The sequence below is a fragment of the Corylus avellana genome, chromosome 1 (genome assembly GCF_965113065.1).
Source record: "Corylus avellana chromosome 1, dhCorAvel1.hap1.2, whole genome shotgun sequence".
Classification (NCBI taxonomy): Eukaryota; Viridiplantae; Streptophyta; class Magnoliopsida; order Fagales; family Betulaceae; genus Corylus; species Corylus avellana.
The window spans coordinates 42355241-42371800 of NC_142490.1; the positions used below are offsets into that span (position 1 = coordinate 42355241).

At 35.1% G+C, this 16560-nt stretch overlaps 2 protein-coding genes across 3 annotated transcripts; both read right to left on the minus strand.

Moving 5' to 3' along the window:
- Nucleotides 1-730: 730 nt before the first annotated feature.
- GRXS17 (thioredoxin family protein) lies at nt 731-4794 on the minus strand. Its single transcript, XM_059580198.2, has 3 exons — nt 4462-4794; nt 4256-4330; nt 731-2168 (listed from the first exon to the last, which is right to left on the minus strand). The coding sequence occupies exons 1-3, from the start codon at nt 4630-4632 to the stop codon at nt 936-938; spliced, it is 1479 nt and encodes a 492-aa protein (XP_059436181.1). The 5' UTR covers nt 4633-4794; the 3' UTR covers nt 731-935.
- Nucleotides 4795-5927: 1133 nt separating this feature from the next.
- Nucleotides 5928-15228, minus strand: LOC132169113 (putative nuclear RNA export factor SDE5). Of its 2 annotated transcripts, none has more exons than XM_059580197.1 (12): nt 15159-15228; nt 13253-14194; nt 13122-13147; nt 11363-11440; nt 10203-10276; nt 9170-9399; nt 8154-8236; nt 8017-8073; nt 7575-7642; nt 7327-7433; nt 7173-7243; nt 5928-6393 (listed from the first exon to the last, which is right to left on the minus strand). In XM_059580197.1, exons 2-12 carry the CDS (start codon nt 14181-14183, stop codon nt 6277-6279), a joined length of 1842 nt encoding a protein of 613 aa, XP_059436180.1. In that variant the 5' UTR covers nt 14184-14194; nt 15159-15228; the 3' UTR covers nt 5928-6276. The 2 variants fall into 2 exon arrangements, with proteins under 2 accessions (XP_059436180.1, XP_059436179.1); XM_059580196.1 differs by lacking the exon at nt 15159-15228 and adding an exon at nt 14996-15121.
- Between the last annotated feature and the right edge of the window lie 1332 nt (nt 15229-16560).

The following is a 16560-nucleotide window of genomic DNA, read 5'->3' on the forward strand; positions in this document are numbered from 1 at the left end:
GTTCTTGATTTTCATACTAAATTACTAATAGAGTTTGGCTGGATCTTGGGGCTTTTCTAATGTAATTTTTAGTGGAGCTCATTCTTTTGCCTTTTTGTAGGCCTTTGTTTGTGTTGGCTTTCCTCTCTAGTTTTTTTTTTTTTTTATAATCATCTAGTTGTTAGGCCTTTTTGTTGTTTTTAGGGGTTGTCCGCAGATCCTTTGTTTTTGTTTGAGTTTTAATCTACATCATAACCAATTGTCAATTAACACGTGGTATAGATGATGGCTTAGCCTACTGTAAAACTACAACTTTACTCGCAAATAAAAAAAAAAAAATAAAAAAAAGAAAGAAAAAAAAAGAGACGGCCCTCTAAGGGGTGACCTCTCCTCATAATAGAGGGGACTGAATGTGCTGAATCATCACACCAGAGAGAGCGAATTTGCTATGTACAATGACATTGACACGTTACAGGCAGTAAAAGGCCTGCTCTGTTTGTTTACTCACAAGGCTCACAAACAGGCCCATCTAGACTTTGGAATCTGAACGAGCGGGAAAAGCGAAAAAGAGAATTTCTAATCCAAGAATTCTCTCTTTTAATACCTTACTGACCATGCAATTTAAGCATTCAATCCTCCATTGTAAATTAATCACACAAGTAAATTATATAGTATGCTAATGTAATGGTTCCCCTCTTAAGTTAGGATTTCGATATTCATATTTGAAAAAAGAAAAAAGATTTCTGCAGACAACTCTAAATCTTCACAATATATAGCTTAGATCTGTCACAAATAATGGAGAGTTTTGCAGACGAGAGAAGTATCAAACCCAAAACCCATTTCACGAGTATCAGAACATAAATCATAACGCATATAAAAGCAAACTTTCAATACAAGTATGATGTCAACAGACGCTTCTGACGCTCCCGCATTATTTTACAAAATCACACCAAATCCTACTCAGATAGAGTAGATTTCAGCTCTCCATTGCTTCGCAGCTCCAGTACTATGTCACAGCCTCCTACTAGCTCACCTTTGTAGTAAAGCTGAGGAAAAGTAGGCCAGTTTGAGAAGGTCTTTAGCCCCTGCCTCACTTCCTCATCACCTAATATATCAAAGGACCCAAAATTTACACCCTCCTCGCGTAGGGCATTTACAACTTTGGAACTGAAACCACATCTGGGAGCATCTGGGGTACCCTTTATGAAGACCATCACTGCTGAAGAACTGATCAACTTCTGCAATCGATCTTCAAGAGTCTCCTCCTGAACAACACCTTTCTCAGCTAACATCTTCTTCAGTTCCCCACTTTTCTGCATTTCCAATACAATGTCTGATCCGCCAACAAGTTCACCCTTAATATATAGTTGGGGGTAACTAGACCAGTTCGAATAAACTTTGAGCCCTTGACGGACATCTTCATCAGAAAGGATATCAAAACTCTCAAAAACCACCTTTTCTTGTCCAAGGATTTCAACTACCTTACGGCTGAAACCACACTTAGGTTCATCTGGTTTTCCCTTCATAAACAGCACAACTGGGCTTGAATTGATCAGGCTTTCAATTCGAGAGGTCAAGGTAGAACTTAGACCAGAAGATTCAGAGATGCCACCCTTTCCAGTTCCAGGTTCACTCACTTTTATCTCATTAGAAGCATTTGTGTCAATCCCATGATCCCTGAAAATTTCTTGTAATTCACCACTCTCGTGCATTGCAATAACTATATCGCACCCACCAAGAAGATCTCCTTTGCAATAGATCTGTGGATAGGTTGGCCAGTTAGAAAACTTTTTCAACCCTTCACGAACCTCACTGTCAGCTAGGATATCAAAGCTTCCAAATTTAACTTTTTCCTTGTTCAAAATTTCAACAACTTTTTGGCTAAACCCACACTTTGGCTCTCCAGGGTTTCCTTTCATGAATAGCATAATTGGGTGAGAGTCAATGAGCTGCTGCAGACGCTTTTTCAGTGCATCACCAAGGCCAGGTTTCACTTGGTTTTCCACTTTGGAAGAGCCATTTTCTTTAGCGAACTCTTGGACTGTTTCAAGAATGGTAGGTCCTGCAGCCATCCCAAGGCTGGCAGGAGCAGCAGGTTCCCCAGGGTTAACTGAACCAGCAACTTTAGCAACCTTATTGGCCAAACTAGATGGATCTGCACCCTCCAATGTATCAACAGCCTTACCATCCTGAGAAAGAAAGTGATTTTCAATAACTAACAAAGATTAACCACAAGGAATAGTATTTGACGGAGGGGGAAAGATTGGCCAAGTATAAAGATGCAGTGGTTTCTTATAATACTTAAAGATAAATAAATAAATACATGGGGTTGTTACAAACAGTAGAATATCAAACCTTAAGATATAATCCTTCACATAACACCCCCTTTCCAAAAAACGAAAAGAACAAGAAACAATAGAAAAAAAAAAAACTAAACAGGAAAGGGAACATGAAACAGTTCAATACAAATCAAAGAGGGGGACAGCATGTTTGGACGTGCTATAAAAATCTGACCGTTAATAGTCATGGATAAATAGTTATGATATTTTACAATAACATGCCACACAGCAGAAACATTTAGTTTTCATGGTCAGTTCAAGCATTCCCTGAGAATTGCAAATCAACTTAGTAGTATCTAAACCCCTCATAAATCTCCATTAGAACATCAGTTCTGCATTGTATCACAACATCTCACTTTCTAAAATCTCCTCCCCAATCTCATAAAACTCAATTTGTAACAGGTAGTCACTCTACAAAAGGAATGGCATGAAACTTCTATAATATCTAATAGGGTTAATAACTTTTTTGGTACCTGAATTTGCATTTTTTTATCTTTTCCTCCCTGAGTTTTAAAACCCTACAAATCTAGTACCCAACCTATGAGAAAAGACAGAATCAATACCTCTGTCAGTTCAATCAACGAAATTAGCACGTGTCACTCCCATAATACGCCACATGGCATAAACAATTAAAAATAATAGTTAAAAAAAATATATAATAAAATTCCGGCCAGATGGGGGTGGCCTTGGCTCCAAGGGGGTGGCTCGAATGGCCAAGGGAGCCACCCCCAAATTTTATTTTATTTTTTATTATTTTTTTATAAGTAATTTTATTATTTTTAATTATTATTTTATTATTTTATTTTGTACGCCACATGGTGTATTATGGGAGTGACACGTGCTAATTTTGTTGACTGAACTGACAGAGGTCTAATTCTGTCTTTTCTCATAGGTTGGGTACTAGATTTGTACGGTTTTAAAACTTAAGGGAGAAAAAAAAAAAAAAGTGCAAGCTCAGGTACCAAAAAAGTTATTAACCCCATCTAATATTAATGCCAAGTTCATGTCATAAACCAAAATTCCCTCTTCCTCAGATGATGACATCTTGTCTTGTCGGTATTCACTCAAATTAACAATGAGGTAACATAAAACTTTGACTCTATAATGACATTAAGCTTCTATAATATCAAATATTACCACCAAGATCATGTCATAACTCTACATTTCCTCTTCCTCAGATGATGCTGTTGTGGGTATTCACTCAAACTAACTGTGAGGTGACATAAAACTTCAACTATCCAATTTCACATTCGGAAATTATCTAATTTCAACCCATCTAAAACCTATAAACTGCTAGTATGATCTATTAAATTTAAAAATTTGTTCCTGCTATTGGAATACAAACACTATAGGGCATGTTTGGCAATGCATTTAGGACAGCTTTTTAATTTTTAGCAAAAGAACAAGAGCAATAACAAACAAATAAACACACAAAAAGACTCAAAACACTCTAAAGTTTTATCAAACGAACCCTATATATTGACAAATGCCCACCTACTAATGAATATACACCAATAGAGTAGTACCAAACCATCCACACAGAAAAAAGAACTCTCACATACAGTAGTTGCAAAGATTCAGGTGGAGATTATTGTGGCAAATCAAGATAAAGATAAAATCAAATCAAAAGATGCTGCAGTTATGGATAAAACAAATTCAAAGGATAACACATAACCATGTTGAACAAGTATTCACGTTGTTAGTCTTCTGCTGTAATTCGAATTTCTGTTTTTACTTTCAAATTCAAATGTAAAGTTTAGATATACTGTTACGCGATAATTGTCTATAAATGAAAGCCACACCCCAATGATTTTATTGGGGCTGTTTTACCAATTATTAGTGTGATCTTATAGAGATAACCACAAAGCATACCCAATACCAATATAAACCCAAAAAAAAACACAAAAAACAAAAAAGGAAGTGCCCATTAAACAAACCTTGAAGAGAACGAAGTAAGGCACCGCAGATATCGAATAAGCCTCGGATATCTCTGGTTGCTCTTCAGCTTCAACCTATAAAATTTTAGCCCAAAAACTCAGACTAAAAAAAAAAAAAAAAAAAAGGAGAACAATAGGAAACGAATGAACGACTAGAAATATCACAGAGAAACATATTGAAAGCCAAGTGAAAGAAAGAAACGGACCCGGAGGAAGTGGGCGTGCGGGAAATCGGTGGAGAGGTGGGAGAAGACCTGGTCCATGTGCTTGGAAGCCTCGCACCACGAGGCCCAAAAGTGTAGGATCACCGGTGCGCCACTCCCCAGCAAGCTATCCAGCTCCGCCTTTGATTGCACATCCTTCACTGACCCACCCATTCGTCCCAAATATTCCGAAGTTAAGCACAGAGAGAGAGAGAGAGAGAAAGAGAGAGAGAGAGAGAGAGCCTTTGATGCTGGAGGAGAGACTTTGGTGTCCCAAAACCCTAGAAGATAGTAGATACAGCGCGAGCGTATGTTCCACTTTTTATCTCAGAAATTGTGGAGGCCATGTGACACTAATTATAAGCATCGGTTAGCATCCATGACTCTTCTTGTGGGTCCCGCATAAACGTGTTTAACATCTCACACGTGCTGGTTATGCATATCTTTTAAGGGTTTTTATTTTATTTTATTTAAATGATTTAGAATTTGTTATATACAATGTGTATTTTCGGGTCAGAAACGTTTGCCATAAAACGGGCCTAAACGACGTTTCCACATCATGGCTGGAAAACCGGCGGCTTGATTGCCCTTGCCAGTTGCTACCGTTGGATTTATTCATAGCTTTTTACTACTCTTTGGTAGCAAATCATATCCATACGATGTCAAACAAGAAACCTGGATTCTTCACGTGGCCTACATATATGTCTCTGTTTCATGCGAATTGCATCGTCATTCGTCCATGGTGAAGAGTTTGTTTTGCTGCCTGCCTCATAGAGAGTTCATGTTGAACGTTAAAGGACTCCTTAATCCAAAAGGTGAAAAGTGAAAACTCATTCAATAATAGCTGTAACTTGGAAGGACTTTAAAAAATTGAAGGTTATTCATGAACAAGAAAGAAGAGTGCAAATTTAACTAGCGACAAATTTACACGCCAAATGGTCATCGTGATTCTTCTCATCCTTATTCATTGCTCATTTCGATAAGAAATTATTAGGAATATAAGAAGAAAGAGCAGGAGGGCAAATTTAACCAATGACATATTTACATGTCAAATGGTCATCATGATTCTTCTCATCTTTATTCATTGCTCATTTCGACAAGAAATTATTAAGAATACAGTTTTCATTCAAATTGAACAACCGGAAGAAATTCCTTCGACCTGCATGTATTTCTCACATGTATTTTTAATTGTTATAGATACATGTCAGTTTAATAGACTGAGTTAAAATAATTTTCTCCGATCAACTAGAGATCATGTTGTATGGTTGTGCCACATATCACAACGCTATCTATTGCATTCTCCGAGCATTAAGATTCCTCATTCAAACAAATTCAACTGCTAAAGTGTGTGAAGACATAAAACATTAACATTTGCAAATTTTCTATTCTCTTAATTTAGAATATGATAATTATAAATTATAAATCTAAGAATACAGAGAAAAAACAGGAAAACGAAATGATATACTAAAAACCCAAAGAAAAACACGCTACATATTACATTGAAACAAGGTCATTACATCTCAAAATTTCTGCTCCTCATTGTTTATTGCCCCTTCCACTTTCACGCTTCACCCTTCATAAGTTTTCTAAAGAATGTATGCACTCGGTTATTCAATTCCTTCGCTTCTTCAAATTCAACTCATTTAGTTTAAATACAATAGGAAGCCAAAAATATGCTAAGTTTTGATACAAATTATGACCTAATCACCAAAAAAACTCTTAAAGCCTTCAAACTGTACCAAATTTAAATTTTTTGTAATGACCTTTATATTACTTATAGTGGTTCAATAATTGATAATTTTACCTCTATGATCCGCATTATTTTTTGACAAAACTCAAACGTTTTTTGTTGATATTGTCCATGCGGATTAGTATTGTTCCAGCATTTCCTTCTTCAGTCCATTTAATGGATTCCTTCTCCAATAGCTTAACAACCTAGCCAAACCGAATGTAGTCAGCAAATCTTACAATGAAAGAACGAAGGCCATGAATAAGAAAAATAAAATAAACAAACAATAAACAACAGTTCTTCTAAAAGGAAAATCAAAATGCTTCTCAAATTTGGATGACTATTTTGAAAGAAAAAAAATGCAAGACAAATCATAGATACTAAGTCCCACATTGGTTCCTAACTAGGTGAGACTGAGCTTTATAAGTGATTCTAAGAAAATTCCAAATTAGCTTAGTTATTTGTGCTATCGCTTTTCTTGAGTTGTTATAAATGGTATAATAACAACCGAATAACGTTGTGTCGAACTGAAGCACTGTATGACGTGACCCTAACCAGGACGTTGGAGATTTAAAAATAAGAGATTGTAACAACACAGTCCCACATTAAATAGATTATAAAGGCACTAACTGGTGTGAAGTCCCATAATAGTTTCTTGCTAGATGAAATTGGACTTCATAAGTGATTCTACAGAAGCTCCAAATTGATTAGTCTTTTTGGAGTTATAGCGTAGATGTGGCTAACGCTTTTTCTAGGTATTGCATAGGAAAACTCTAGCCTAGACAAATCAATCATCATTCTCAAATGTGAATTATATTCCATTCTATAAAAAACCATTCAAATATAATTTCTGAACAGCTACTTGAATTTCTCAGATATAAAAACTTGCTTTTCACATCATTCGATTAGCCTCCTAAAGTTATTAACTGGAGAAGCACTATCTCACAAAAGATCAACTAAGATTAAAACAATCGACCAATCTTACCAGTTTTCTACGAGATCCTTTGGTAATATCTTCATCATTTGTCTCAATGATGACCTTAAGGTGCTTGAGTGCTGAAGGGAAAGATTATGCAAATTATTTCACTTACTGTATAACAATTGAATAGCAAATTATGAATGCAAGAACGGCGACTTACACGGGATTCCCCAGAGTGAAGAAAGATGACATTTCAGAAGACGCACCGCCTCCTTGGCACCAAGGTCATGCAAGTCGAGCAGCATTTCATCTTCTGCCTCCACATTTCTGAAAATGAACAAACAAAACAAAATCACAAACCTATGAATCCTTTATGCAACCTCCATCCAAACAAAATATATATATATATATATATATATATATATATATATATATATAAGATGAAAAAGGAAAAGGAAAGGAAATCACCTAGATTCTAAATTTATTCTATTGGATTCTTCATCTGCTTCACGAGCCTTTTTGCCAAAAAAATATGCCTGTCATTCGCATAGCATTCACAATAAAAATTCATTAAAATTGTTCTAATAAGGGCATTATACCACATGAGAACCTATTTAGAACTCTTATTTTTGAGTGCAGATACAAGACAGAAATCTAAACACATCTTCATGTAACAGAATGGTTAAATATGAGCCACAACGAAGAGCAGTGTACAATTAGATCAATTTGCAACTGTGTTTAAGCCAAAACAGACTGGATGAACCAAGACAAATCAAACACTAGTGCTTCAAGTCTCATCCAACCACCAATACTCTATGGTTAAGATGGGAACAATACCCAAATCAAACACTAGTGCTTCAAGTCTCATCCAACCACTAATACTCTATAGTTAATAAGATGGGAACCATACCTGTTGTAGAAGTTTTTCTGCTCGTACGTGATCCCTCTTAGAAATTGCATCAACAGCCTGGCAAGGAAATAATATCCTTCATAGTGTCTAAAAATAGATTGACAGCACTAAAAGAGGAAAATATAAGGATGACCTACAGCTTGAATATATTCTTTCATGGTGCCCCGATACTCCTTCCAAGCTCTACGAAGAACCTGATAACCATCCCCTTCATCCTCATCTGCAATAAGAAACAATTGAAAATTGAACTTGGAGAAGACAAAGTAAACATAAATTGGAGGACCAACTACACCATGGAACATCTAAACAAATAATAACAGTTATCCACATATAGATTTACTCAAAATTAATTATCTGCCCATATGACAGGAATAGACCTGTTTTTATGGCCACTAAACAAAACCTTGAGAGCAATACATCACTTCTCCAAACAAACTGATGCCACCACTTTCCCCAAGTAAAAACATATAAACTAGTGATTAGACCTTTATTCTTAAAGAGACATGACAAATGATTCAGCACAAGATCACCTAGCTTTACCAAATGTATATATGATATATGATCTAACTATAGCAACAAAGCCTAAAAAAAATAAAAATATAAAAACTAAATTTCTAAGGCCACAGAGGAGGTCAGTTTATTAATCCCCTCATCTGCAAGGTAATGATTCTAGGCCATGGAAAAGCTGTGCAACCCCAATTATGACACCCTAGTGTACCCTTCATTTTTTCTTTTTTCTTTTTCTTTTTTAATAGTCAGTGACACCTCCGTTAACATAGAAGGATCAGCCCGCAATTATTTTTGCATTAGTCAAGAGATCCTATAAATCCGCAAGGATCTTCTAATCGGAGCTCATGCAAAATAAAAATCTACAGGAAGCAACAACTAGGTGAATCACTACAACTCGGTTCCACATCTAAATCTGAATCAACAGTAACAGGCCATCAAATAATTAAAGAAGCTCGCAATTAATATCAGGCAAGAACATACCAACCAAAGGCCAAAGTGAACGATTATGCAAGTCTGTAAACAGGTAGAGCATCAGCTCCCTTAGTTTCTAATGCATCTTTTTCTAAACATTCCATACCTTCTACAAGCTCTATAGGGAAAAATGCTAGGCAAATCAGGTTTCCAGAATACACAGAGTACATACCATCCTCATTATCTTTCTGTAAGTACATCACAGTTTCATTTTGATCTATGTTAAAGTCCATTGAAGTTTCATCCACCACTTGCTCAAGTGCTGCACGTCTCTTCACCGCCTTTGTTCTTCTAGGAAACTCATTACGACTCTCAGGAGCATTAAATAAGGCAACCAAAACTTCCTTCTGGAGATCATTTTTCTCTTTGAGTTCTACAAATGGCTCTACACCATGTCCATTGCTGTATGAATGAAAACAGAGATTAAGAAAGACCTAGAAGAGAATGTGCAAATTCCTCCCCCCCCCCCCCCCCCCCCCCCCCAAAAAAAAAAAAAGGGGGAAAGGTCTACGTAACCCCCTCAAACTACCACTCAATTGACAATGTCCCCTCCAAACTACCAAAAATTGTCAATGTTCCCCCCAGTGACGAAATTACCCTTAGTAAAATATAAACAAAAATACTAAAACTAACAAAAAAAGAAAAAAATCCAAACTTGGCCAATTTTTTCTTTTTTAAAATCAATTTTATAAGAAATAATTTTTAAAAATTTCGATTTTTTTTATTTTTATAAAAATTGAAAATTTTCGTTTTTTTATTTTATTTTTGTTTTATAATTTTATTTAAATAAAAATTTACGTTTAAAAAAATAAAATTTTCGCTTAATAAAATGAAATTTTTTGTTTTTTAAAACTAAATAAAAAAAAATAGTTTTTTTTTTTTTAAAAAAAAATTTTGTTTAAAAAAATTGTTTTTTTTTTATAAATATTATTTTTAAATTAAAATTTTTCGTTTTTTTTTTAAAATCAATTTGTTTTTTTATATTTAATTTATAGGGATATTTTTGTCTTCTTGAGAAATCTATAGAGACATTTTTGTCTTATTGCTAGCCTTGAGGGAACATTGACAATGTTTTGGTAGTTTGAAGGGGACATTGTCATAATTAAAAGTTTTGGGGAGACATTGTCAATTGGGTGGTAGTTTGAGAGGAGTATGTGGACTTTACCAAAAAAAAAACAAAAAAGATATAAAGGAAACAATCAAACCTTCCAGGATGATTTATGTATTGCAGCTTTCTTTCATGTGAAAGTACTTCAACTTTTGAACCCATATCTGTAAACTGTAAGATGAACTCAAAGAAGATATAGATATATATCAAATGCCAAGACAAAATAGCAAATGCAGAATATTATTTTACATGAAGGCAAGCATTGAATTTAAGGCCTATCAACCCACACTCCAGCTGAGGGAAAACCCAAGCTAGACTAATTGTATACAAAGAAAAAGAAGGAAGGAAATGCATCTTTTACAGGATAAATCATAAAACTAGTCCCTGCAACAACTAGGGCAGACAAAACGTTCACCTAATGACACCAACAATTCAAAAATAAAAAATAAAAAGCAACCTGGCAGTTGATGACTCCACCATTTTTCTTAAAAACTCATGCTCAATGAATGTAGTAGTTGCCCTCTTTACAATTACCTAGAATATCAGAAAATGAACACATGCTCCCCAAAGTAAGGACTGAATGTCTCTTTCCACTGATCCTCAAACAACGAAGGAGATAAATAGCCTCCACTGCATAACCCAAATGATATCTCATCTAACCAAATTATAAACCTATATATTCCAACCAGAGTTATAGTTACTTGATGTCCAACCAAAGGTTTACAGAAGACAAATTTCAGTTAAAGAAAACTTCCAATTTATATTGGAAAGTAGTTATTGTTCCTTCCTATTCACATGCAGAAATCCTTTATCTGATATAAATATAACAATTATCATCTTTTCCGTTCTTGTTCCGGGATGATATGGAGAGGAAAGAAGCATTTACAATACAGGATCAATACAATGAGAAAATATGAAGAATTTCCAATCTGTGCCGAGTAAATAATCACAGTGAATGCATAAATCAAAATAAAATGCTAAATATTAATCACACTGAAAATAATGTTTCCACTGGCAAATTATAGAAAGTGTATAATCAAATTGATTTCAGACTTTTTCGTTTTCATATAAGGCCTGATCACCCAATATAAATATCTCATGCCTCTGAATTCATAAGCTTATTTGCATAACAGAAAACAGAACTGCCAGTTTCTTATAAAAGATTATATTAGATCATTAAAGCACTCTGACACTTTCAGAATGATTATATACACTTAATGGCATCTGGGATCTAAAATAATTGGTAATCATACTAACCTTTTCGGTAGATTCACCAACAAAATTGTTCCTTTTGTCTAAAGTCACCCCTGATAAATCAAGTAGTTTATCCATGCACTGAATGGTTGAAGGGAAAAAAAGAAAATTGTAGCTTAGAGATGCTTTTTATCTTAAAAATACCATAACAATGCTATGCAGATAAGAAAATGACATGTACAGCATTAAAGAAACTATATTTATTTTCCTCTGAAAATATATTCACTTCAAAAGGTAAATAGATGTCTTTCAAGGTTATATAGCATATCGCTTTTAGTGCAGAGAGCTTTTCTTAATGCACTCTTTTCATTTGACATTAAGTCACAAGTAATGCTCTTCTTCAAGGGATACTTGTGCCATTCTTAACAAGCTCCCTCTTTCGTGTTCATTAAACTACTAGTCTCTCTTGTTTATTCATGCCTGAGAATCCATAAAGATCATCTATGGCCTGGGTCTCTGTCTGTATAGAAGGCTTACAAGTATATTATTAAAAAATCCTCATTGAAAGGCATAAGCATCATTGGCTGAATGGGTTTACCATAGAGCTTGGATCATCTGGTTTAACTAGTCTGTTCAGTTCAACTATCTGTAAATTGTGAATAGTATCAACAGAAGTAAAAATTCAAACAAGACATATTTTAACTTCAATGTTTGGGAAAAATGCAAAATTAGTTTATGTAGTTCACTTGAGTTGCAATTAACTCCTTCTGATATTAAAATGAACTTAGAATTCCAGATTGAAGACCATTGGTGTTGGAGTTTTGGTGAGGGATCATTTGGGTGGAGTTTATGCGGCTCTTAGCCGAAAAATACAGTCGCAGCAAGAACCGGTGGTGGCAGAAGCTATGGGTGCTTTAATGGCAACAGAATTTTGTAGGGATTTGGGTTTACAGGATATTGAGCTTGAAGGCGATTCACTTCTTGTGGTAAATGCCATTAAAGATTCTAGTATTCAATGGAGTTCTTATGGTCACATAGTGGGGGATGCAAGAGTTGTTCTCAACAATATGAGGAGTTGGTTTGTTGGTCATGTAAAACGAGAGGCCAATATGGGGGCACATTTGTTGGCCAAAGAAGCTGGGAAGCACGATGTCGAGCAGATATGGAAGGAAGAAGTTCCACTTTGTATTTATGATATTGTTACTCTAGAGCATTGTGCTCTTTCAATTTAGAGCTTTAGGGCTCTAGTTTGTCTTATCTTTTGATGAATGAATAGAAGAAGTTTTTATCTAAAAAAAATATTATTGGTCATGTTCGATTGTTCGAAATGGCAGGCTCAAAAAAAAAAAGAATTCCTTGAGGTATGCCAAAAAAAACAATTTACTCCTTACAATCAAATTCTGTTTACTGACTTAACAGTTTATGATAGCACGAAACGTTAAAGCTAATAAAATTGTAACACTTGTTCTATTTAAGTCAATGTCACACTAATAGAATTTGTTAAATTAGTGGACAAAATTTGACTGTATGGGCTAAATTATTTTTTTGGCATACCTTAGGGACCTCTGAAGTTGTTTTGATATAATAGGCAGCTAATTGTAAATCAGGTAAACCATATGGACTAATTTTGCATTTTTCCCTCAATTTTTCATTGAAATGGACTGAGCAAATTAGTGTTAACCAACTTTATAAAGACCTCCAGAAGCAGGATAAAGTTCACTCTAATAAATAACAATTGAGATTTTGCATCATACAATTATTTTTTTGATAAGACAAGGACATTTCTTAAGTGAAAACAGTATAAACAGTATATTATGCATACCTCTTGCATATCATATCCACAATAATCTGCATATTGAATATGAAGCCTGATTAGTGGCCACACAAAGACACAGTATGAACATCAATCTATCAAATTAACATCAGTATAATTTGATGTAATGAATGGTTTACCAAGAACTTGTAGAATCAAATCCCTATCCAGCTTGAACCCATCTCCAAGCATTCTGAAAAGAAGATCTGCCATGTCCTGGCGCATTGGTTCATCCTTCGGAGCACCTGACTTAGCTTCAACTTCCGAAAGCTCAGACATCTGTACCACTCTCCAGACCTTTCTGATTGGTTTGCTCACATTACAAGGCCCATTTGCTGATGGGATGGACCTGATATAATCTTTACCAAGAATGCTTGAAACACTACCTCCGGAAACTGAACTTTTTGGCTTTGAAGCTCTAGAATTTCCACTTGCTTGACCCAACTTCTCAGAAAAGTTACCACAGGAAGATTCCAAAGATTCTTCACCCTTTGCCTCACCATTAGACACACAAGTAACAGATGTAGAGTTACTACCCTGCATGTCAAACAGATCCTCAGCAGCCAAATCTTCCATGTCCTGGTGCATTCGAGCATCCTTTGGAGAACCTGACTTAACTTCAACTTCCGAAAGCTCAGACCTCGATGCCACTCTCCAGACCTTACTGATTGGTTTGCTCACCTTACAAGACCCATTTGCTGATGGGGTGGACCTGATATAATCTTCCCCAAGAATGCTTGAAACAGTACCTCCGGAAACTGATCGGCTCTTTGGCTTTGAAGCTCTAGAGTTTCCACTTGCTTGACCCAACTTCTCAGAAAAGTTACCAGAGGAAGATTCCAAAGATTCTTCACCCTTTGCCTCACCATTAGACGCATAAGTAGCAGATGTAGGGGTACTACCCTGCATGTCAAACAGAACCTCAGCAGCCAAATCTGCATTACGGCCTGCCTTGCAATAAGCAGAAGCTATTTCATCAAGAGAAAATGTAGTACTAAATGCATCGAGCAAACCCTTCAATGCTTTCTCTTCTTCGTCACACTTTGGTACATTTGAGCCAGACGCTTCCATTCCAGGTAAACCTTACAGCACAAAAGATGCACAGAAACAATTTAATCAACATTATACAATTCAAACCATTATTGAGAGGTTTGAAGAAGTAGATCTTACTAGAAAATTAACTTAACGCAAAGCTAACTACCTAAAAATACAGATAAAACATTGACCTCTCACTTTGGTATGCAAATACACCTTTCACTTTTAAATAAGTGAGAAATAAACAGGTGATAATATGGGAGGCACCTTAAAGAAAGTTTTATATAATCTTCAACACCAAAATTTTCACAAAAAGTCTTCTTTTCTTTTTCTTTTTTTTTTTTCAAATAATGGAATATTATCAGAAAGAAAGAATTCTAGGTAATCAGCAGAACAAAATGCATCAAAATTGTGCAAAACAGCAAAAGCATAACAACAATGTAACTAATCAGAATAAAAAACACCGAGAAGAAAAGCTTTCAAAATCACAAATCATTGCTTATCGCGCCTCATTTGAATAATCAAGCATCGAGCAAATGAATCGTACTATCAAATAATCAAATTGTTCAGCAAGAACAACTGAGGAGAAAAGAGAAAAACAATTAAACAAAAAAAAAAAATTGAATATCAAATATATTTCTGCATATATAACAGAGTTTGACCAAACGAATCAAACAAAATAGAAACCAAACCGATTCAAAACCAAACCATCATTCTCACCCAATAGCCACTGTACAATCAAAATTAGAATGCAGCGAAAACATCAACGAAATCAGCGTACGAGCTAATCAATCAACCTATCGATCGCACTCCTATCGGAATCGAATCGAACCAAATGATAAACCTACCGCGTTTGGTTGCACAAAAAATGTATTGCAGTCGGAGTTTCCTCGATGAATTTCAAAAATCTTTTTGCTTTTACTACTCAAATCCGTAAGTGTTTCTTATATAATCAGAACTCAAACTCACAAACAGAGCTCAGCTAAATGAGAGGGAGTTGAAGGCACTTACTGGAACCGAGAGCGTTGGAAGAAATGTGAGGGTCATGAAGTTTGCGATATTTAAAGGGGGGAAAATGAGTTTTTTTTTTTTTTTTTTTTTTTTTTGTTTTGTCTGGAACGAAACAGTAAAATAATAGACACAATAAATTAGAGGGAGAAGCTTTTGGCGCCTCTAGTTGGCAATCAGATTTTAGTGATTCTTGTCTCCCACGCTACTTCTTCTATAAGTCTCGCAAGCTACTAACTACTTCTTCTATAAGTTTCACTGTTTCACAATGTAATAGGCTTCACTGCGTGGGCTGTTAGAATTATCCCCTCCATTTCAATGACTGGTGACAAAATTGGTCTCAATTTCAATGATTGGCGATAAAATTGTCTCAAGAATAATTTTGTCTAAATATTACTTTTTTTTTTTTTTTTTGGGCTTAAATGAAATGAAAAGTATCCTATTTTGAGAAGGGAGGGAAAAGGCCGAGGAACAAGATTTACTCTAGTTCATTTTGGACTAGAGAATATTCAGTTAATGGTCAAGATCTCTTTAATGAGATTTGAGACCATAAATAAGATATCTGTCACAGTGTATATATATATATATATATATATATATATATATATATATATATATATTAAAAATATTATAAAAAATTAAGAGGGTGGCCAGACCACCCCAGTTAAGACTGGGGTTGGCCGAAGGGCCATATTTAAAAACAAATAAATAAATAAAATAAAAAATAAAATAAAATCGTTTGGCCTCTTGGGGGTGGCCGGCCACCCCCAAGGGCCATGGGGTGGTCCAACCACCCTTGACCGGCCATTAGAGCCACCCCAACTAAAATGGGGTGGTCTGGCCACCCCCTATGGCCAAGATGGCCACCCCTTATTTTTTTATTATTTATTATTTATTTTTTTAATTTGAAATATTGCTTTTTTATTATTATTTTTTTTGTAGTTGTGCATGTGTTCTATTTGTGACTATATGATTTATAAGAAGAAATTCCAACTATGAACGGGATATTCTCCATTCTATTATGGACCAGAGAGGATCCTATTAAGGGTGATTTCGCTATCATTCAATGCAGTTAAAAGGCATAATTTGAAAGAATAATGTTTGAAATTATAATTTTACTGTTTTGTTTTGCTAATAGGAATGTGTTGATACTTTTGAATTGGATGTTTTTTTTTAGAAAAAAAATTAAATTAAATTAAATGTCCAATTAAAACTACTATATCAACAAGATAAGATGATAATCAAATAAAAGTGTATTTTTTAGCATTACTCCATTATAATAAAATACACCAGTTCGAGTAGGATTGAAATGCAATTCCAAGGATGAGGAAGGTGGTGGCTACCTATTCGGAGGTGGTCAGCTTGGACTTTTAGGGGATCTCGGCTTTTTCCACTACTCTTTAAA